We start from the raw sequence: 21,765 nt of genomic DNA on the forward strand, positions 1-21,765 counted from the left end.
CGGCGCGCGGGCACCGGGGCCACATGGCGGCTCGTGATTGGCTCGAGCGGCAGCTGGCGGACGCGTCCGGCGCGGTCTGGACGTGTCCGGCGGTGCGAGGGGAGCGTGGCTAGGGTTAGGGTGGATTTGATTCGGAATTTCGGAGGGGGAGGTGTTTTTATAGGTAGAAGGAGCTAGGAGACTCCAAATAAAGTGCGGTTTTCGCCCACACGATCGTGATCCGACGACGGAGAGCATGGAAGTGACTTAGATGGGTTATTGGGCTGTTTTGGAGGAGTGTTGGGCTGCAACTCAAAAGAGGCCTTTGCGGTTATGCGGTTAACCGTTGGAGTATCAAACGACCTCCAAATGGCACGAAACTTGACAGGCGGTCTACCGGTGCTATACCAGGGCCACTTGGCAAGGCTCGGTCCATTCCGAGAACGTTCAACGACTGTACACTAAAAGAGACAAGAGGGGTGCGCCGGGGCATGAGGGAGTGTCGGATTGCGAAACGGACAACGGGGAAAATGCTCGAATGCATGAGACGAACACGTATGCAAATGAGATGCACATGATGACATGATATGAGATGCATGACATGAATAAAATGCAAAACAAAAGACAAAACCCAACCACGGAGGGAATATCATAACACATGGCCGAAAATGGCAAGAGTTGGAGTTATAAAGATGGAAAGATACATCCGGGGTGTTACAGCAGTAGTCTCAACCTGATTTACACCAAGAATGAAAAAGATGAAGTTTGACTCATCCCGCATCCAACCTGGTGAGACCAAATTTAAGGGCATCATCACAAGCACGGAGGCCCAATGCACCCAATGCACAATCATCCCAGGCACGAAGGCCCAATGCACCCAATGCACAGGGAGGGTCACACTTTATGTGGTGTTCAAAACTCCCAACAACTATCGTATCGAGACTTTGAGCATCGACATAGTCCCTTTCTGGAGTGGCTATCATGCACTGCTCACACAAACTGCGTTTGCACCTTCACGTCGTGACACATTACACATACATGAAGTCAAAGATGCCAGGCCCAAAAGGCATCATTACTGGCGTCATTACTATCTGTGGCGATGCAGAACGACTGATCCGCATCGAGAAGCAAACTGTGGCTTCTCCGTGGAGGCCTTGGCTGCCGAGGATCTATCCGGAAGTAAGGTCTAAACAGACATCAGCCCCATGAGGCGCTCCAAGTCAACTTCGTGCAATTCCCGTAGCGATATCGGCAAGCCTCAAGTTCATCCCGAGGACCGACCTGTGATAACCTCACTGGGAACCGATATGGACCCCAAATAGGAAACGTGTTCCACAAGTTCCTCCACAAGATTTCGGATACCTCTACCCGACATCTATCTGACTAGAGACTAACGCGCGCTTCGCCGCGCCGTTCTTCACTCGTGAAATTAACCTTTTTATATTTATAGATTATTGTGATTAGTTGTTTTGTTTTGATTTTATCTGTGTTGGCTTTGTGTTTTAGTTTTTTATTGGTGGTGTTGTTTTGTTCGTATATCGTTTTGGGTTGGTGTTGGAGTAATTTTTTCAAAAGAAGAGAGAAGTTATTTGATGCGTATTTGTGAAATCTTTACACATTTTATCCTTGATGTCAGCCCGTTGGTGATTGTTTGAGCATCTTGGGAGATCTTATTTCATGTTAAACCCATGGAATTGCTACAGCCACGCTCACATGGGTCAGTACATGAAGTTCTTGCTCGCTCAGCTTGGCTTCCTGCACCTTTCGCTCGTTTAATTGTTTTCCCTCACCCCATTGCTAGCTCAGAAAAAATCGTCTATCTTTTTTCCTTTGAAAAGGTTAGTTAAAATTAATGATGTTTAAAGAACTTTAGAAATATTATACTTTTAAAAACCATGAATTTTAGAAAAAATCATGAATTTAAAATATATTCATGACTTAAAAAATGTTCACAAAAAAAAGTTTTCAAATTTTAAAAATGTTCACAAACTTTAAATGACTATGACTTTAAAAATATCCACACAAATTTAATCAATATTAATAAATTTGAATATTTAAAAAATATTTTTATTTTTTTAAAGTACATAAATTTTAATAAATGCTCATGAATTAAAACATGAAGAAAAACTAAAAAAACTAAATAACACACACTTACGCGTGGGGCCTTAGTGACGCCACAACCCTCGAAGCACCAGAGCGCTTCAATTTGAGGGAGCTTAGTATCCCATTAGGCCTTGTGCAATGGGAGGTGCTTAGGAGAGGTGCTTAAAGAAATAAACCAGGCTTTTCTTAAGCACCGGTGCTTATTTGTACAGGATAGACGCTTAACTAAGCGTCTCTCCTATAAAAATAGACACCGGTGCTTCAGAAAAATCCGATTTATTTTTCTAAGCATCTCTCTAAGCACCTCTCATTGTACAAGGCCTTAGATATGCCAGGAATCCCAAGGGAATTAGCGGAGCACACCTTTAGCATTACTACAGGCTTGGGGGCGGTAAAACAAAGTTACGCCAGACCTCAGGACCTAAGCATCATGCTGGGACGGAAGAACCAACCACTACGGATACATACTTCCTCAAAAGACACTTTTATCAAAATACATTTCAAGTGATGTGGATCTTAATTGTTTTTCGGATGTTAGTGGTTATAAAATTTGACATGTATTATGCCTTAACAAGAAAAAACTAAAGGGCAATGGCAACGCACACACATTCAACTATGATTTTTGTATTCATTTGATTTACATACTCTCTCCGTTCCTAAATATTTGTCTTTCTAAAGATTTCAACAAATAACTACATATGAAACAAAATGAGTGAATCTACACTTTAAAATATGTCTATATACGTATGTGGTAGTCTATTTGAAATATCTAAAAAGACAATTATTTAGGAACAAAGGGAGTATTTTCAAGAACTCGGTTGGTCAGCATTTGAGACGTGTGTTGCACATGCACGCTTACTAGTCTCGTTCAAAAAGAAAAAAGCATAGTACAGATAAAGCACCAACTATGTACATTGATTTGATAAAATGGAATGCAAGACTACACATTAACTATCACAATCCCCGTCGGTTCCTAGACAGCAACAAGACAGAAGAGAAATGTATACAGCTCCAGCTCATTTATCGGAGTGAGCTTAAGGTGCGGCAGCAAATCACTAATCACGTTGCCCCAATGAGTTCCTCCACCGGTTGCCTTGACTAAAACCATGCAGTTTTTGCAGCACAGTCAAACGATCAATCAGTCGCGTATGAAGGAACTGCAAAAGCAAACTGTGCTAACCAAAAGGCATCACCACAGGCAGTTCAAGTAATGATGCTGGTGCCTCCTCTTGAACTCCATGAGGCCTCCATATGTTTGGTCTGCTACGCCAATATAGAAGGCCTCTGTGTCTGGGCTGAATGACAAACCAGCTATTTCACCAAAAAAGTCAATCTCATGAGATTTGCCATAATCGGCAAAACAATCATAGATGTGAACGAAATCTATAGGCTCTGCTGTTGCCAAAAAGCGGCCATCTGAAGAGAATTTGATACAACGTATTGAGCCTAGCCTTCCACCAAGGACAGCCAAGGATTGTGATAGGTTTCTAATGTCCCACAGCCGACATGTTGTGTCTTGACTCCCGGTAGCCAATATATTGCCGTCTGGGTGCCACGCAGATGAGAATGAGTAATCCAAATGGCCTCTAACTTTACCAATCGGCTAAAGCAAAGCGGAAAACGTTACTTGGTTAGTGTTAACCAGAAACATAAATCGCTTCAAAACTTGAGGAAAACATGCACATGCACTTACCTTGCCACACTTGGGATCCACTACCAAGCCATCCTCGTGATCACCAAGGACAGCAAAAAGTGTTGCATCAGGGTTAACCGAAACACTCTGTTTGAAAACAAGATATTAGCAAATAAACAAGACAACAGTCCGGAATAAACATGTCTGAGCTCTCGGTGAAAAACACAAAGTACTTACATTCACAGACCATGGGAAAACATAGTGATTAAGTAGGTCAAAATACTTGGTATCAAAAATTCTGACAGAGCAGTCATTATTAGCAACCACCAACCGTCTTGATCCACTGAAAATATACATTTTTTAAGAATATTGTTAACAACAACTTGAAAGTATGTATATCAACTCTGAAAGCACCAAATCTTACTTGGGATCCTGGTATATCTCTAAAGAGTTGGTTATAGCATTCTCATCATCTGTAACTCTCGTGCTGAAAACTATCCCATCATCCTCCAGACGCTAATAAAAACCAAAGCAAATTATCAGGTAAGAATTGTTACTTGTCAGACTATTGCAGAGTAGAAGACTTTACTTGCCATCAACATACCTTGCATATAAGCTCTCCATGGAAACCACCAACTACCAATAAATCATTATCTACAGCCATAGTTGTGAACTGGACCATTGAGACAGATTGTGAACCATGCCCTCTCTGTTAAGCAACAACAAAATGCTGATGGATGTTGTAGTCCAAACAGAAAATGAAGCGGAAACAAACAATGTTAAGACGTGTCATGAAGTATAAACCTGTTTTGGTATAATGCAATCATCACCATTGATTAGCTCAGTGCTTATCTGGTTTAGTGATGACCAGTGTGTCATTGATTGATTGTGTACTGTATAAACATCATGCTTGGTTGTTGCCCAGACCAAATTCCTCAACTGCAACTTGAATGTCAGAATCAAAACTACTTCGTTTATTTATTAGTGCCACTTAAGGCATAAAGTTTAACCATGCAATGTAGAGAATGAAATTGCACAGTATACTTACACGAGAAATTATGACTACTTATGGGTGACAATTTAGCATTTAGGAGGCCAATATAGCTAATAAAGTGGAAAGTAGTGCAGAATTGGTATATGCAACAATCAGCAGTTCATCAGGCAATGTTTTTTTCCAAGAACAAGCAACACCTCCAGAAAAAACTCCCTTAGCCTTCCCTTAGCCTCCTCGCCACCCTCCAGAAAAAACGCGGACATAGTTTGGTGACGGTCTTGAAGAGCCATGGAGGAAGCTCAAGGGAGAGCATATGGTAAATCGTAATCGCGGTGAGCACTGATTTTATCAGGGACAGCCTGCCTGTAGTGTATACCGTAGAAGTTTTCCACGTCGACCATCTCCTAGCGATACTGTCAACCAACGACTGAAGGTCACCTCTTGTTAGTGCCACCAGTGTTAAAGGTAAGCCCAAGTATGTACCAAGGAAATTGGGTCGATTGGCAGGGGAGGGAACAGCAAGCACGTCCAGGTTCAAGCCATCAGAGCGGATTGGCGAAATCGCACACTTCTGTAAGTTGGCCTTAAGCCCAGAGGTGTCACCAAATAAGGCCAGACTCTCCTTGATTGCAATCAGCTCGCTCTCCTTAGGTTTGAGGAATATCACGGTGTCGTCCACAGAGAGAAACATGACGCCGCACGCCCCATCTGTCAAGCGGCTCAAAAAACCCAGCCGCCTCAGTCTTGTCCACCATTGCATTCAGCACATCCATAATCAGAAGGAACAGGAGGGCGGAGAGGGGGTCTCCCTGCCTCAGGCCCCGAGCATGCCAAATACGGTCACCCAGTTTCCACTGATAAGTACTCTAGAGCTTGCAATGATAGGGAAGGGAGTGATGTGGTAAGGTGAACAAGTATGTGTCATTGGGTTGTTTTGAAGATGGTTTGTCAGGGGTTTTGCCGAGAGAGATAATTTCTAGCCTGGGCAACCTGTAAGCATAGTGTAAATTTCGAGAATCGCAAACAGGTCTTTAATTCAACCATGTAACTGCACCCCACAAAATCGTTGCCTGGGAAATGTGCAGGTTGGTTTCTCGCCTGGTGCAGTCATTGCTACTTTCAGGTAGTGCACCCCCAAGCCTGGCAGCTGCTGCCCAGGTCGTTGGGTGCTGGCTGTGCCCCTTCTGCGCGATACGCGGTATGGTGTTAATACTCGCCTCCTGAATACGCTATTTTCGGCTGTTCTCCACTGCAACAGTTAATAAGCCCGGCATGGATATAAATGGCTAGACGTGTGGCCGATGCTACCACATGGAGGTACGACCCATAATGCCACGTCCCTCCATTTCAAAATACTTTGCATATTAGTTTTGTCTTAAGTCAAAAATTGTAAAGCTTGACCAAATTTATATTAATAAAATATCAACATCTATAATACAAAATAAATATAATATGAAATACATTGCATAATGAATCTAATGGTATTGATTTGCTATTGTGAATGTTGATATTTTTTCTATAAACTTGATCAAACTTCACAAAGTTCAACTCAAGACAAAACTAATATGTGTAAGTCTTTTGAAACGATAGTAGTATTGTTCTACTATGATAAATCATTGAATGGTTATTAAGAATTACTCACTTCTCCATCCTGGTTCAGCTTTGATTGCATATTGTTGATGTAACCATACAAGGAATAAAACACGGCTCAAATGAATCACTTGTGCGAGACCCTGATTTTTCAGTGCAGCGGAGCGCGTCAACTCCTGCTAGTTGAAGTAGATGCTTCAACAATTTTTAGCAGCAAGGTGAAGTTGTTCCTCCACAATAATGTGCTAGAACAACTATGAAATAGCCCTTCTTGCTAAATTCATATTAAAATACTAATCCATGGGGGTTCACTTCGCTCTAGGATTTCAAACAAAAATATACTATACATGATGGTATTCAGAATAATCTTCTAGATTATAGCTTGTGATTTAGTTCCTTCTACATTGTATAACTTCTTTTCCGCCAATTGACCAAATCATATTCTATCTCCACAAGCAAGACATTGTGAATAAGTTTCTCATTCGTGGACATGAACAAGTTCTATTGGACAACATGATCCAATCAGTTCAAAAAGATCATCCTTAGCTGTATTTAAACTCCATATATTCTACTGTAAGTTTGAAATGACAATAGATATGGTTCAAACCTGAAAATGCACAATTGACGGTCGTGCACGCCTCGTGTTGTACTGAAAATCGTAGTAAGGGCCGTCCCTCTCAACTTGTTTGCAATCCTGCAAGATGAAATATAAAGAAAAGCATATTCCAAACTGCTCAGCAACCAAGCATACGACATACATCTCTTAATATTTGCTTCTACTGTGGACTTTTAATCGTAAGGACTAGACTTTTGACCATAATAATAATGTTAATCAGTAGTGACACGATGAACATAATTTCTAGAAAAGTAGCACTGATACAATCGTGTTCTAATGAGTACAAACAATAGATCATAACTGAAAGTGCAATTGTCACTCAATTACATTTTTGATGATTGATTACAATATGATTTGCGAGGACTAATGTCGGTTGTCAAGTTTATTTCAGGACATTGTCGCCTCTTGTGCGTCTACGGACATCGCTAACTCTAAAGACCAAAAAGAGAAAAGACGGTGTCCGTTGTCAGCTTGAGAAGTTTTAAGGTTTCTTTTTGAGTCATAGGAACATCCGTACTATCAAGAGGGGTTGCTATGATCTCGGAGTTGGGGAACTCAAATTTCTCCCTTCCTTTTATTTCATCCGTTTCGGGCTTAAACGGGAGTTTCTCCATTTGCAGGGGCCGCCTCCATCTCTTCTCTACCGCCTCTTGCCCCTCCCTGATCATTGCGGGTGCCCGGGGTCTAGGGCCCCCGGGTGCCCGGCCCCTTCCCCGCCTTCACCTCGCCCCTCTGTTCGGTGCGGGTGCCCGGGGTCTGGGGCCCTCAGGTGCCCGGCCCCTTCCCCGCCTCCACCTCGCCCCTCCCTGATCGGTGCAGGTGCCCGGGGTCTGGGGCCCCCGGGTGCCCGGCCCCTTCCCCGCCTCCACCTCGCCCCTTCCTGCCCGGTGCAGGTGCCCGGGATCTGGGGCCCCCGGGTGCTCGGCCCCTTCCCCGCCTCCACCTCGCCCCTCCCTGCTCGGTGCGGGTGCCCGGGGTCTGGGACCCCCGGGTGCCCGGCCCCTTACCCACCTCCTCGCTACTCCCTGCCCGGTGCGGGTGCCCAGGGTTTGGGACCCCCGGGTGCCCGGCCCCTCCCAGGCGCCCCTTCGCCGCCTTCTCTGCCTGCTCCGGGTGCTCGCCTGCTCCGGTGCCCGGGGCTTGCGGCCCCCGGGTGCCCGGTCCCGGTCCTTGCGCCTCCCCTGTCCACTCCGGGTGCCCGGGGCCTTGACCCCCCGCCCCCCCCCCCCCCTCGGGTGCACGGACTTCTCTGTTTTCCTCTGTTTTGTTCGGGTGACCGGGCCCCTTTAGTCCGGGTACCCGGGGCGGCGGCTGCTCAACAGGCAAATACTCCGTGGGGGTATTTATACCCCCCTTCTTCCTCCTCCCAACCCTAACCTTTGCCCAAGCTTTGCTCCTCCATTCCCAAACCACCAAAAGCTTGAGATCTCCCTCCTCAACCACCCAAACTTCACAATACTTTGAGGATAGGAGGAGGTTCCCCTGATCTACACTTCCACCAAACTGATTTGTGTTCCCCAGCTTCTACATCATCATCAACTTGTTACTCTTGGGTGTTTTGACACCCTAGACGGAAGAAGTATTCTCGGAGCCATAATCCATTGTGGTGAAGCTCCGTGGTTATGTTGGGAGCCTCCAATTGAGTTGTGGAGAGAGCCCCAACCTTCTTTGTAAATGTCCGGTTGCCGCCCTCAACGGCACCATTAGTGGAATCACGGCATCTCGCACTGTGTGAGGGCGTGAGGAGAATGCGGTGGCCCTAGTGGCTCCTTGGGGAGCATTGTGCCTCCACACCGCTCCAACGAAGACGTACTTCCCTTCGAAGGGAAGGAACTTCGGCAACACATCCTCGTCTCCACCGGCTCCACTTGTGGTTATTTCTTACCTTTTCACTGTGCAAGCTTTACTTGTGTTGCATATCTTGTTTGCTCTTGTTGTTGTTATTGTTACCATCATATAGGTTGCTCACCTAGTTGCACTTCTAGACAATCTACTTGGTGCTAAACCTAATTTGTTAAGAAAAGCTAAAAATTGATAGTTGCCTATTCACCCCCCCCCCCCCCTAGTCAACCATATCAATCCTTTCAATAACAGAAGCCCTACAACTAAGAGAAGCAATATGGACATCTGTATATCTCACCAAACCACTAAGCACGCACGTGCAACATAAATAGGAACCCGGATGGTACAGTTATACATCCACTCCCCCAACCAAGATAATCTGACTTCCCACATATTATAGTACTAACCAAGATTGCTTCCCACATATTTCCCACAAGATAATGTGATTTCCCACATATTTCATTTCAAATATTTGCTTCTACTGTGAACTTTCAATCATAAAGCTGATCCATTTATTACAACCAAGATAATCTGACTTCCCAAATATCTACAATACTAACAGAAGCAATCGTAGCAAGTGCTGAATCTCTCACTCTAAACAACCATGTTTCTAGTTATGTAAACCTGGGTCTGAAAATTTCATCCCCAATTCCATCAGAATTACAGTTGTTTCTATATGAAGTTACATCTCATTATGATTACAGCTTAAGTAACACTACTAAGATTCTACACTTACCAAGAAACAAAGTGTCGGCATACGACAATCTATGGGACCATGGCAGCCCCTTTCCCAGGTTCGATGAAGAGGGACGCAGCACAGAAAGAGCAGCACCAACCACACACAGCACACAAGGATTTTACCCAGGTTCGGGCTGCAGTGATGCGTAAAACCCTACTCCTACTTTGGTGGATTAAGTGTTATGAGCCCTGTATTACAGAGAGCACAACCTTGCCGGCAAGGTGCTCGGGGGTGCTGCTAGCTACTGCAAATGGACAGGGTCTCGACCTTTGTAACGGTTGCCATGGGCCTCCTTTTATAGCTCAAGGGGTCACCAACAATGGCAAAATGGTAATTACATGCTGACGATAGCTACAGTGCTATCATACGTAACACTGACGGTGTAGGACAAAGGCAATTAATGATCTGCTGGGTGTCTTGATATGCTGGATGCCGGGAAGGAGGTCCTGTTCCACCTGTTCCGTCGGCCCCAGCTACCTTTTATTACCATGACACGTGCAAGAACGGGTGTCGATAAAGGTAAAAGACAAGCGGTGGGTCGCCATGCAGCCCGACAGCTTCTACCTACCCGCCTGCGCGCCCGCCATCTGTCAACAGATTCCTGACAGGTAGGTGAGAGTGGAGCGGTGGCAGGGAGCTTGGCTTGCCGGCTCTGTCTTTGTCAGCAACATGGGATGCTTGTTCCCTGGAAGGCCTGCTTTGCCTTCCCGGTGATCCTGGTCATGACCTTGAGGTGATTCCAGTACTTCTCGACGACCTGCCTCGAGGCCTTCTTCACGGTATTTATTCACCATGTCTTGAGTGTCTTGTGGTGGACTCCTCCTCGGCCATGTCCTTCCCGGCACGGAGGCTGCAACTTGCCGGTGTGTGGTCATGGGGTGAACACCTGCTGTTCACTACACCGACAGGAGCCCCCCGGCCTGGGCCGGACACGCGTGCACAACGCTTGTCTCGGCTAGGCCCATCAACATGCACCGCCATACGCGTGCCGAAGGGTAACTCCCACCCACTACTTTTTACCGCGCATTGATGATGGCGCATCTTTGCATTGAATGCGGGATAGTGGGGGAAACAAAACGAGACAGTAGTGGAGTCGTGCGCCTAAAAAGGTGCGCCACGCCGCACGGCGAAGGGCCAGGCCCTGCGCCTTCCCCATATTGGATAACTGCAGGGGCGATGCTCGATTCACACTCTGTTCCATCCTTCCCAATTGTTGGCGTCGTCGTCTTCCTCGCGCCGCCGCGCCTCTCCGCGTCGTTTCGCCCTCACTTTCCACCAAAGCTCTCGCCAATTGCCATGGCTCCAAAGACAAGAGTCAGCAAAGAGGCAGAGAAATCAGGGAAAGAGGCAGAGGGGTCGAAGAAGGCCGCCGTGCTGGCACAAATGCGGAGGGAGAATGCCTGCTTCCCTCCGGCGCTGGAGGTCGCCGAGCTCACGCACAGGTACTCTTACCTGTGGTCAGTGAAGACGAAAGATCACGACGCCGTTGAAGTGCTGCCCGCAAGAAGCCCTGCCGGTGCAAATAAGTTTGCGTTCTTCGCCCCGTTCTTCTACTGTGGACTGGTCCCCCCTTTCTCGGAGTTCTTTGATGAGCTGATGAGGACATTTGGGTTCTGGCTTCGGGATTTCAATCCGAATGCCGTCACCTGTACGTCAGTTTTTGCCCATCTCTGCGAGAATTTCATGGGGGTGGTACCAAATGTTCCCCTGTTCCGTCACTTCTCGCCGCAAATAGAGGCGACGCCATCTCCGGCAGCATGACATGGATTTTGAGGTCCGCACGGAAGGACGAGTATCTCAAGGGGACCTGGCACAAAAAATGGCCAGAAAGGAGAGCAGATTGGTGTTGGATCAAGATGAAGGACTTCTCGAACTATTGCATCACCGCCACTAAAAAGCTCAAAAGGGACCCTCGCTGGTAAGACATGGACCCTCGAGATGACGATTTTGGTCTTGTTCTGGGCCGGATAGAGGATCTCCATGCTGCCGGCTTGACTCTTGGGATGGTAGGCACCGATTTCCTCTTGCGCCGGATAGCTCCACTGCAGAGGAGGAGCCGGCTAGCCTAGGAATGCAAGAATGCCAGCGACACGATGCGGCTTCGTCCCGATCTGGCCAACAACTTGATGGTGCTGGAGCACGACTACGTCATCCGCAAGATCTTCAACAAGGGCTGCACCCACAAGTTGTCGGATGCTTCCCTTGTGTAATACCAGGGACTCCATCTTGGCAATGACGCCGGAATGCGATGCCCAAGGTATTGTCTCCAACTGGGTGAGGCATGAGAGTGCCATCGAAGAAAAGTGGCATGATGAGCTTGTGGAGATCCCTGAGACGGAAGAGAAAGATCTGGTCCATCCCACCAAAGAGCATGAGCTAGAGTGGATTGCCAGCAGGGTGGAAGCCGCATAAGGCGTCGAGTCTTCTCAGGTGGCAGGCGGTGACTCCGAAGAAGAAGAGGCAGGGGAACAAGAGGCAGAGGAGCCCCGTGCTCCTCGGCTCCCAGTAAGGCTGTCGCGGCGCTCAAAACTTCACGGGAGCTTGTTCAGGAGAAGCAGCGGTGCACCGAACTGGCTGAAGATGAACTTGTCGGCACAAAGGCTGGAGCAGGGGCTTCCCGGCAACAGCCTCCACCGGCAACAAAGAGAACAGAGGCCTCCCGGCCACATGTTCCGCCGGCAGCGAAGCTTGTCCGGGTGCCTTCTCCTCCAGCAAAAACTTCAGGTTCTGGCTCAAGCGCACTAAGACATCTCCGCCCTTAACGAGGAAGAAGAGTAAGCCACCATCCCTTCTACTCTTTAATTTTTCTTGACGGCCGCGTCACTGATCTGGCAGCTTGCTCTGTCTTGGCCTTGCAAGGACGAGGCATCCTGATCCACAGGTCCACAAAGAGAGCAAGGATCACCGAAGTGAGCGAGCCGGCAACAGGCACTGGACAGAGCTCGACTCCTCCAGGGGCTGTTGAAAACAACCCGTGTGGAGAGGAGACTGGTTAGACCCTGCCGACAAGCACCACCGAAGGCGTCCCAAAGACCGACACCGGCAAGGAGGCGAAGAGCAACCGCCAAGAAGCAGAGGCACGGGAAGCGGATTCCCAGGGCGTGCCTTCAACAACCGTTCCTCCGGGAGACAGCTCGCCGGAAGGACCATTAACGAAGAGGTTCTTGGGAGTCCTTCCCGGGAGAAAGCTTCTGAAGATACAGTCCGCGTCGAGGACGTGCCGGCAACGAACCTTGCCGGAGACCAAGCGACGGCGACTGAAGTTGCCGGAGGGGGAGCGCCACCCCCTCGACTGACCCGTACATGTAAGCATCTCCTTAGGCAAGTGCCTCTCCGTTCTTGCCAGCATTGTTTTTCTTTGTCGTAACTTATTGATTTGGTGTTGAATTTTCTTCTTCTGTCTTTTCCTTCGCAGAGCCGACCCCTCCGGAAGAGAGGGCAACCCCTGATGCCGCGGAGGAGGCCGCGAAGGTTGCTATGGATGCAGCCAGGGAGGCTACGGAGGCTGCCGGCAGTACCTCCGCTCCAGAAACGGCAAGCATTGACGCGGATGTGGAGATAGGAGCTGCTAACGACCTCCTGCCGCACCTGAAGCCCCTCCAGCAGGCAGGTTTCTAAGGCTTTCCAGTCCGCGAAGGGGAGCAGATGCTCCCGGCACGTCTGGTGCCAGGGAGCACGCACTTGAGGGTGTGGACGATGAGCTTATTCATCCCTCCAACCATGACCACCGAGGAGGAGCGCATGCTGATGACGACGTCGCCGACCTTCTCTTCTTGAAGTCCATGAAGAATGGTTTCAAGGAGACGTAGCAACGCTACAGTAGGCGCTGGGAAAAACTTCGACGTCGTGCCAACTATGTTGAGATGGCAGAGCAAGAGCTCCTCTAGAGGGCTGATGAGGCGCAAGTCTGGTATGCCGAGAAGCTTCAAGACATCAAGAGCCGTGAGGCCCAACTTGCTAGCGCCAAGGAATCCTTCGTCCTGGAAAAGGCAGCGGCTGAGATGGCCCAGGCCGAGGCCGCCAAGAAAGCTGCAATAGCTGACAGCGAGCTGACCCAGAAAGGTTAACCCCGACGCTCATGAAGAGGAACTTGCCACCAAGGAGGAGAAGTTGGCTGCCATTGTTCGCATCAAAGACGAAGAGATCCAAGCCTTGCTGTCCAAACAAACCGAAGAGCTCGAACAGAAGCATGAGGAAGCCCACCAAGACCAGGTTGTGGAACATGCTGGGAAGATCAAAGAGGCCCTTGGCGCTGCTCGTATTGCCGGCATCGCGAAGGCCAACTTCGAGTCTCAAGTGAAGCAGCTCGAGGGGGAGTTTGTCGCCAAGGACAAAGACATTGTTGCTCTCAAGGATTTAGCACAGAAGGCCACTGATGCGTTGGCAGAGCTCTGCGCCTCTCTTGCTTCAAACGACAGTGAACTCCAAACTCTCGCCGGCGCCAAATCTGACCTGCAAGGCAAGCTTTCCTATATGCAAAGTATCCTTGAGCGCTTCAACACCAAGACCCAAACTTTGACGGCTAGCTTGGATGAGGCAAGACGTCTTCAGAAGGCGGCAGGGCAGAAGTTGGCCCGGGAAGAGAAATCCATTGCTGATTGGACCGCAAGTCCTGTCGGCATCGCCCAACGCGTCAGCACACAGACGACGAGAATGGGGTTGCAGGCCTTGGATCTTAGCATGGACACCAGCCAACCCAACACAACTTTACATCTTTTCCTTGAAGGGTTTCTCACCGAACTGGACGCCTACATAGCAATAGAGAGAAGTCTTTTGCCACTGAAGCAAAGACCCTTGTGTGCAATGTGATCTTGAGGATGTTCAGCAAAGTCCTGTATTATAGCCCTGATGCTAAGTTGCGGCATGTCTTCAAGGTCCCTCAGAGCGTCGAACTAGAGGTAGCCCCGCAAGCTGCAACTCCGATTGCCAACAAGGTCGCTGACAAGTGCGGCCGGATAGAAGGCATCCACGGGAACTAAAGCCTTTTTCTGCATGCCTGCTCCTGTCATGGCACATGTAAAGAAACAATTTTTCTTTAATTAGGCCAGTCTCGTCGTATGCATGACATGTCTCTCTTTTTCTTTAAATGAACGCCTGCTTCCTTTCTTGAGTAATATTGCCCTTGTATGTTTCTTATACCCTACGCTTGCCGGAAAGCCTCCCGATGCACATGCTCTAGCCGGCAGCGCTTGAGGAAACGCGTCCTTAGCAGCTTGCCAGGAACGCCGCCTACCGGGAAGATTAACCTTCCAAAGACTTGTGCAGCTAGCTGCCTATGCTGCTGAGCGGACTCAAAATAGCAAGGAGCGCCATCAATCCCGATAAGGCTCCTTCGTGTGCAGGTTTATGTACAAGAACGAAATTTGTTCAAGGAAGAAAGCAAAAACATCAAGAAAACTTAATTGTTTCAAAGTTTTACAACTTAGCTTTCTTTGTTGTTCATCCTGCATAGTGGGCGGCCAATGGTTTCATGAACATCATTGGTGTACCCACACCTCTGCTCCCCCCGGGAAACTTGCACACGAAGGGGCTCTTCTGTCTTTAAGAAAGAAAGAAGACGAGGCCGGCTAGGATGTTGACCGGATGTTAGCCATAGCCTTGCAAGGATTTATATTCACAATACAACATTACGCATAACATACATAAGAGAAATGTGCATACACAAGGGTTGTGAAACACTTACTTCTTACTATGCACGGGATCTGTGCCCGGCTTTGTAACAAAGGATTACATGCCACAGAGGCCAACTTGTACAAAAGTGGTTGTAGGGAAGCCGCGCCTCTCCGGACGTGCTACATTCTGCGACGCGCTTCCCGGAGGTCTTGCCAGCATCAGTCGCGCACTGCTCCTTGCTTTGCTTCCCGGAAACTTTGTCGGCAAGAGCTAGCGATTTGCCCGCAAATGCTGCAACTGCTTCCCAGTATAGCTTACCAACACAGATCACTGCATCCTTATCAGAGTGGATCATGATCACCTCCATGGGCCCTGTCATCTTCAATGTGTTGTAAGCATAATGAGATGTTGCCATGAACTTGGCCAAGGCAGGACGACCCAGAATGCCTTGTAGGGCACTGGCAGCTTGACAACGTCAAAGACGATCTTCTCGGTTCTGTAGTAGATTGGATCACCAAATGTGACCGGCAAAGTGATCTGCCCCTTCAGCTTGGTCCTTCCCGGGTTCACTCCTTGAAATGTTCCCGTTTCTTGGAGGTCCTCATCGGAGATTTGCATCTTCTTAATCACCGAAGGGGAGATCAAGTTGAGACCGGCACCGCCATCTACCAGCATCTTTGTTACCTTGATGTTGCGGATTGTTGGTGATACCAACAATGGCAAGCTACCAACACAGTAGTACGATCTAGGTGGTATTCGACATCAAAGATGATGGACGTGTGCAACCACTTTAGAGGCTTCTGGGCATCTATCCGGATTTGCTGCATTTATCTCCCGAGCCCATTGCTTGAGCAACCGGTGAGAGGAGTGCAAAGATGCCCCGCCAATGCAGGCACAGTCAACATGTCTGGAACATTTGATCAAAGTCATCCCCATCTTCATCTTCATCTTCATCATCTTTCTTGTCCGGCCATGAACGGGCCTCTCCTTCTGCTTACCGGCCATCCCGCGGCAGCCTCCACGGACGCCCTGGTTTTTCTTTCCGGCACCAGCAGCACCATCTTAAGCCTTCTTCTCCTTGTCGCGCTTTTCGTATTCCTGCTTTTGCTTCTCAGCAAGGAATTCTACTTGGCGACAATTGTTGAGGTCATGGCCAACTGTGCGGTGGATCTTGCAGTAAGGACCGTCAGGTTTTTTCTCCGGTAGCAACTTGACCAGACGTGCAGACGGCAATTTGCTTGCCGGTATCACTTGTGTTGGACTTCTTGCCGACAGCGCCTTCAACTGCCAGCACAGCGTTGCGCTTGTGTTTTCGGGGGCGCTTCCTGCTGGTTTTCTTGGAGTGGAAACCTCGTCGTCATTAGAGTCAACGATGACGGCATCCTCTCGCGCATCTTGTCGGATGTTCAAATGTACGAATCGGCAACGGTTTTCACTTGTTGGATGTTCATCTTCTCGCGCATCTTGCGGTTGCGCACGTTGCTGTGGAAGGCAGCGAAGAGCATACACCATGCGATATCTCATTGTATATCCCTTGTGACATCAGACATCACCAAAGCAAAAAAGATAAGGGCTCAAAGCTGACTCTTGGTGCACTCCTATTCTAATCGGAAAGTCATTAGTGTTAGACATCACTTGTTCGAAAACTTGTTGCAACATTATCGTACATGTCCTTGAATGAGGGTAATGTACTTTGTTGGGACTTTGTGTTTCTCCAAGGCCCACCACATGACATTCCACGGTATCTTATCGTAGGCCTTCTCAGTCAATGAACACCATATGCAGGTCCCTTTTTTGCTCCTTGTATCTCTCCATAAGTTGTGTACCAAGAAAATGGCTTCCATAGTCGACCTCCGAGGCACGAAGCCAAACTGATTTTTGACCACACTTGTCATTCTTCCTAAGTGGTGCTCAATGACTCTCCCATAGCTTCATTGTATAGCTCATCGGCTTAATTCCACGGTAATAGTACAACTTTGAACATCCCCCTTGTTCTTGAAGATTGGTACTAATATAATCCGCCTCCATTCTTCTAGCATTTTGTTTGCCCGAAAAATGAGGTTGGAAAACTTAGTTAGCCATACTACGCTATGTCTCCGAGGCCTCTCCACAACTCAATGGGGATACAATCAAGGCCCATTGTCTTGCCTCCTTTCATCTTTCTAAAGCCTCCCTAACCTTAGACTCCTAGATTTGTCGCGTAAAACGCCAGCTGGTATCATCAAAGGAGTCGTCCAGCTCAATGGAGTATATAGGATGATATGCAGCTAATAACTTGGTCGAATTTGGATTGTTCATGATCTCAGAGGTGATGCATATGCAATGCACTTTCTTGTGATCAGATACTCCATGCGGATCGGTTTAAAGGCTAGAGAAAAAATTGGGGATAGACAAGTATAAAGGGTCAGCGATCCCTCTGTGCACCTTGTCCGCCGTTAATTCCTCGTATGCGTTGTGATGTGGTTGTTCCTTGGGAGTCCAATTGGGCGCCATTAATATCAGCTCATAACCATCCAAATTAGCAAACATGTGCACAAAACAAAGCTTGCATGTCCCTTTACCTTTCCCAGCCAACGCATGCTCGAGTACAAGTGATAAGATCTGGGGCGGACCTACGTACACCTAACCGGTGTCCTGTGACACCAGGTAATTTTTGTGATTACGTGTATATAAGTAGCGCAAGTAGTCGTTTGACACCGGTAAAAAGTATCAACGGACACCGGCTAAACCACGAACGAGACGGAGCGCAGACGCAAGCCCATCTGATCTGACAGCCCACCTGATCAATTTGATTGATTGAATGCCCCTAAAAAAATCTGATTGAACGACGTGTCGTGGGCCTGTTGCCTACTGGTTTCTCCCCTCCTCTGCCTGATTCCTCCAAGGCCATAGCATCGCCTTCTTCCTGTTTGGCAACCCGCCACACACCTCACGGCATGCCGGCGCTGCTAGATCGCTGGAGAAACATTAAGGCAAAGGCAACTCGCTCCTCCCTTCATGCATCTATTCCATCTAATTATTGCCGTCCAATTGGATAATTGTGAGTTTCTAATTTTTGGAGTAATTCACATCTATTTGAGAATTGTATTTCTATGATCTCAATTTTTATAGCGGTTCACATCTATTTGCAAATTGGATTACTGTGATTTTTTAGTTTTGGAGTGATTTTCTGTTTTCATAGTCTGGAGTCTTTTATGCTCCACTACTATTATTATTCTACAGTATATAATCAACTAGTATCTCAAATGAACGATTTATTTTACCCACTTGGTAAGCATTTCATTGTTGAACATTTTTAACTATTGAGTTTTACTTTTTATGCATGGCAATATAACATTACTTGATATCCATGCATATGTGATAGTACTAAACTGGGACACCGGGACATTTTTGTCCTAGGTCCGCCCCTGGATAAGATTGGGCATGCACCATTACTCCGGATCGATGGAGTTAATTAAAGAAAGAAGGAGAGCAGGCCTGGTATGCGCACGTGGGCAAGCAGAAAGCGCAGGGAGGCGATGGATTAGTTAGAGAGAGGGGCCAACAGGCACGGGCGCTAGCGCACGTGCTAGAGGAAACATCCTGAGGAAGAGAAGCCAAAGGTTAGCACATTAAATGAACGTGGAGACGAGAGATTTTAACCTGGCCATGATGCTGCCTTGGTTACCCCTATTTTTTGGATGGCCCTGTAAACCGGTGCAGAGGCGGTACTATTTAATGTCAGTTGAGCTGCTATGCTAGTATGGGCTGATCATTGTACCCAAAGTCACCAAAATTATAAAGGTGAAGTACAGGTATTGCAATTGTCTCAATTAGATGTCTAACATATAGTTTAATCCAATTAATTATGCTCTGAAGTTCTACATATCAATCGGTACATGAACAGTACAAGTTCATCTCGACCTAATCCATGAGCATCAACCCTCATATATTACCATACTTTCATCTAGCACGTTGGTTTGCAGCTAAATCAGCATGTAAAACTACCACATAAAAAACATGTGGACATGCATATTGATGTCTCCACAATACCCAAAGTGGCCATTTCAGTAGAATAATCTGTCCTTGTGCCACTGTCTGGTTATCTCGTAGTTCATGTGCATGCGGATGCAACCTTCCATTCCATCCATTGGTGAATGTGTCATAAGTGGATGTGAATCGGATACCCTAAGAGTTGGAATTCTAAACACCTTTATGGTCCATCAGGGAGGTCAATATTGTTTGCCTCTGCGCTGCAGTCAACGGGGAAATGAAAAGAGCATAACACGCGTGACTGACCAAGAGCGGTACCTGCAAAGCATCCTCCCGGGCATAACTGAGGTTCTGATAGTTCTTGTAGCCCTTCATCTTCATCTCCCGGTACTGATCCCTCGGGAACAGCATCTTTTCCCACGGAATCCCCTGCACGTCCTTCCCGTTCACTACGTCCTCCACGGACACGTCCGGCATCAAGTTATCCTGCAAAACAAAAGAGAAAAGTTACAGGTTTGTAACGCAGATGGATCGAAAGGGCAACGGGGAACAACCAAATATCGAAAGGGTCAGCCGGAGGCGGGCGTACCTGGTCATAGTTGACGAGGTTGGCGAGGAGCTCATTCTGGTTGACCTCGCCGAAGGGATTGTTGTCCCCCTGGTCCTCTATGAGCTCCTGGATGCTCTGGAGGATGAACTCTAGGTTATCCTCCAGCTCGAATTCGTCCATCTTATTCCACGCTCCAATCCAGCCAAAAAGAATCACACTGCACGACAGGAAAAAATATCAACAATCAAATTGCCCCAAAGAATCCAACTCAGAGTCGGGCCACAAACTCGGGGCAGGGGGGCAGACGACCCAAGAATCACCCGAATCAATACCAATCTCTCCAATAAGTCGCCTCGATTAGTCGGATTTAGAGGTGGCGGAGCAGAAAAGCGTGGGGGGTTGGGGAATTTGTTTACCCTTTGTGGGGTGCGAATGCGAACTAAAAAAGGGGACGCTCGAATGGAAGGCGGCGAGACGACGCAGGCGGAGCTGGACAGCAGAACGGGAGCAAGCCCGAACGACCGTAGCGCGTGACGTGGTAATTGCCCATTGCGATACCACTAAACTAGAAGCAAAGGCGCGCTTGGCTGCGCCTATTTTTTATTTCCGTAAAACATTTTATTTGGCTATTCCATTTGTTCTTATTCCAGTATTTCCCGTGTTTATTTGTCATGTAGCTTTTTTTTCGAAAGAATTTGTCATGTAGCTAACATTCTAGTTTCTTCAAAGAAGAAGACTAACATAGTAGCGAGTGATAATTACACGAAACCTTAGTTTTATAACACTTCAGAAAGAACATTAATTTTATGGCACTGAGAAAGAGAATGTAATGTGCATATAACACAAAGACACTTCTTTAAAATATTGTAGTCATAACCATAGAACAAGAACCTAAGAAAAATTAAGGCATTTGTTTCAGACTATTGGAGAATATCGGGCGATCGCAATATTCTCCATTTACTTTGAACCCCTAACTGGAAGCAAATGTCTTTTTTTTGCAAAATTGATGATGTAGATCACACAATACATATTCTCATGTTTCTTGTCATTCTGCTTTTTATGTACATATATAGAAAATGAATACAATGTGTAATATGCATATGTGCCAAATATAGGAATCGTTTGTCCTCACAAAAATATAGGAATAGCAGGCAACCAATTCAACATTTTCTTATAAATAAAATAGAAACTTCTAAAGCCCATACAACCGTAACCATTTATCCACTACTCCTGAAGAGATAGGAGTATCAACAAAAAAGGTAAAAACATCCACCTTATGCAAGCATCTATTAATAGATGTGTTGTTGTGCAAATGGTAATATCTGGCAAAACTCTCATTCTAAAAAATCTCAAAAAGAGAGAAGGGAATGACCTCATCAGATAACCAAAACTGAAGCCATGTAAATTGAACCACCTCCTGAAGAGTGTGAGACGGGGGTGCTCTGATGCTAAGCCGCGGTCACCACTGGTGTGGATTCAATCACTGTGCGAATACAACTACTTTTTTGTTCTATGATTCACATAAATCTTAACTGAAAACAAAATCAGAAAATAATTATGGAGACACAATGAAGCTAATTTTCATATAAGGGGCAAGTACTATTTCGTACATGAGTATCTTTGTGCTATATGCATCTATTTATGTATAGATAGATTTGCCCAAAAAATACATTTAGAGACATTATAACCGAGCACTATGCCAGCCCTCGCAGGCCATCAATGATTTCAGCCATTGGATCTAGACTTGTGAATGTTTTTGGTCATTGGATCAACCTATGATCGCTACAGCTTTCGCCAGTGGGCATGGCTGCTGCTCCCGTAACAAATTGGCTTTCTGTGGTGAATTCGGCCAACATGGGCCTTTGAATGCTTCGCTGGGGGTGTCGGACAGAAGACGAACCAAGCGGCACCTCTTCAGTCCCCCACTTCTCCCCTCTCTACGGCGGCGGCCCCCGCTATAGCAGCACCCGACGCCCCCTCCTAATCTGATCCGTCGTCAGAGTGGACCTATAGACATCTCCCTTCTGTTTTCCTCCTAATCTGATACGTCGTCTCACTGATTTGTGCGCGGGCAATATTGATGCTGGAAGGCCGACTGGCCGAGGGAGGGCCTTCATCGCTTGCTCCCCCGCTA

The 21,765-nt window shown here is 47.2% G+C and overlaps 1 protein-coding gene across 5 annotated transcripts; it reads right to left on the minus strand.

The window, feature by feature from the left end:
- Nucleotides 1–2,976: 2,976 nt before the first annotated feature.
- Nucleotides 2,977–20,208, minus strand: LOC123155841 (uncharacterized WD repeat-containing protein C2A9.03). 5 transcript variants are annotated; one of them, XM_044573986.1, is made up of 10 exons: nt 20,048–20,208; nt 19,671–19,848; nt 19,400–19,567; nt 6,907–6,993; nt 4,520–4,654; nt 4,320–4,424; nt 4,140–4,231; nt 3,953–4,058; nt 3,776–3,862; nt 2,977–3,685 (listed from the first exon to the last, which is right to left on the minus strand). In XM_044573986.1, exons 2-10 carry the CDS (start codon nt 19,809–19,811, stop codon nt 3,272–3,274), a joined length of 1,335 nt encoding a protein of 444 aa, XP_044429921.1. In that variant the 5' UTR covers nt 19,812–19,848; nt 20,048–20,208; the 3' UTR covers nt 2,977–3,271. The 5 variants fall into 5 exon arrangements, with proteins under 5 accessions (XP_044429921.1, XP_044429922.1, XP_044429920.1 ...); XM_044573987.1 differs by having other exon boundaries at nt 19,952–20,184; XM_044573985.1 differs by having other exon boundaries at nt 19,964–20,156.
- Nucleotides 20,209–21,765: the final 1,557 nt, after the last annotated feature.

Source organism: Triticum aestivum, chromosome 7B (assembly GCF_018294505.1).
Source record: "Triticum aestivum cultivar Chinese Spring chromosome 7B, IWGSC CS RefSeq v2.1, whole genome shotgun sequence".
Lineage (NCBI taxonomy): Eukaryota > Viridiplantae > Streptophyta > Magnoliopsida > Poales > Poaceae > Triticum > Triticum aestivum.